We start from the raw sequence: 1,750 nt of genomic DNA, 5'->3' as shown, positions 1-1,750 counted from the left end.
AGGTCTGACACCACAGAAGAAGAGCTCAGACAGGTCTGACACCACAGAAGAAGAGCTCAGACAGGTCTGACACCACCAAACCTTCAGTACATGTCTGGTTTCTGATGTTCTACAGGTTCCGTCATGGTTACTGTAAAGGAAACCCCAGGAAGATGGTGAGAACATGGGCTGAGAAAGAGATGAGGAACCTCATCAGGTCAGAATCTTTCTACTGTCTAAGAGAACCCAGCAGAACCGGATGCGACTGACACATAGAACCCAGTTGAACCCGATCATTTGACAGGGAGAACTTAGTGCTGAGTTTGAGGGGCACAAGTACGTAAAGCCTGATCCGATTGGTAGAAGTGAGTAGAACCTGATCTGACTGACATGCAGGTTGTAGTAGAACCTGATGTGGGTGCTACCTGTCAGATGACCCAGTAGACACATAAGACTCAGTAGAATGTGATCTGATTGGTAGAACCCAGTAGAACTGATCTAACAGGCACATCCCTGTAGAACTTGATAAAGCTGCAGGTAGAATTCAGTGGAACCCACAGAACTCCCTGATAGAACACAGCAGAACCTGAAAGTTGATGTGTTTCAGGCTGCAGACGGCGGGAATCCCGAGTCCAGAACCTCTGCTGCTCAGAAGTCACGTTCTTCTGATGAGCTTTATAGGAAAAGACAACATGTAAGAACCCGTCAGGGTGATCAATCAGATTGATTGATTGATTGATGGATGGATGCACTTACATGTCATCCATTGATCGTTCTCTATTGTATTGATTGTTCTCTGGTGTTTTGATCGATCAGGCCGGCTCCTCTGCTGAAGAACGTGTCCTTGTCCGAGTCGAAGGCTCGGGAGCTCTACCTGCAGGTTCTGCAGAACATGAGGAAGATGTTCCAGGACGCTCGACTCGTCCACGCCGACCTCAGCGAGTTCAATATGCTGTGAGGCGTCCTTTTCAGAATAAACCTTGTAAAAGACGTTCCGTCATCGTTCTCTAATGGCTCCTTACCTGTCAACAGGTATCACAACGGAGGCGCTTACATCATTGACGTGTCACAGTCGGTGGAACACGATCATCCTCACGCTCTGGAGTTCCTCAGGAAGGACTGCAGCAATGTGAACGGTGAGGCGATGGTGAGCAGGTTCCTGCTGAGTTTTCTGAAGTTCAGAATGAACAAAGACAAAGTTCTGTGGATTCTATGATTGACGTCATTCTGTCTGCGTGTAAAGAACTGTTCTGCTCGGATGTTCTGTTTTTTCCCAGAGTTCTTTGGAAAACACGGCGTCGCTGTGATGACGGTCAGAGAGCTGTTTGACTTCATCACTGATCCGTCAGTCACCTGCAACAACATCGACCAGTACCTGGACAAGGTGTGTACGCAGCACAGCTTCACTTTTAAAGGCAACGCAGCTTTATGAAAACAACACACTTCATTTAAAAAGATGACAAACTTTATTTATAAGGTCAGTCCGGTTCAAATCCATTTTATTTGCATAGCGCTGTTCACAACATCTCACAGCCTGAGCATAGTCAGGTACAGACCTCACAGATGCTAACAGAGAACCAACAGTCCACAGCAGCCTTTGGACTTCCTCTGAGCAACGGTAGGAAGGATCCATAAAAAAAAAACCTCCGGCAGAACCAGGCTCAGGGAAGGAGGCCATCTGCCTCAGTGAGAGTGGGGATGGAGGGGTGGACAGCAGGACAGCAGATGGAGAGCAGCAATAGCACAGAACAATACATATGTTTAGGTCGGT

At 47.5% G+C, this 1,750-nt stretch overlaps 1 protein-coding gene across 3 annotated transcripts in view; it reads left to right on the top strand.

Moving 5' to 3' along the window:
- riok1 (RIO kinase 1 (yeast)) overlaps positions 1 to 1,750 on the top strand; it is an 8,131-nt gene that overhangs the window by 3,554 nt on the left and 2,827 nt on the right. For all 3 annotated transcript variants that reach the window (XM_008285960.1, XM_008285958.1, XM_008285961.1), the window contains exons 8-12: positions 116 to 196; positions 587 to 673; positions 796 to 933; positions 1,012 to 1,115; positions 1,257 to 1,363. In XM_008285960.1, coding sequence (XP_008284182.1) covers positions 116 to 196; positions 587 to 673; positions 796 to 933; positions 1,012 to 1,115; positions 1,257 to 1,363 — 517 coding nt within the window. The remainder of the gene's footprint in view (positions 1 to 115; positions 197 to 586; positions 674 to 795; positions 934 to 1,011; positions 1,116 to 1,256; positions 1,364 to 1,750) is intronic.

Source organism: Stegastes partitus, unplaced genomic scaffold (assembly GCF_000690725.1).
Source record: "Stegastes partitus isolate 25-593 unplaced genomic scaffold, Stegastes_partitus-1.0.2 Scaffold424, whole genome shotgun sequence".
Taxonomy (NCBI): Eukaryota; Metazoa; Chordata; class Actinopteri; family Pomacentridae; genus Stegastes; species Stegastes partitus.
Note: the sequence above shows the minus strand (reverse complement) of the source record. Positions and strands in the feature narration are given on the sequence as shown.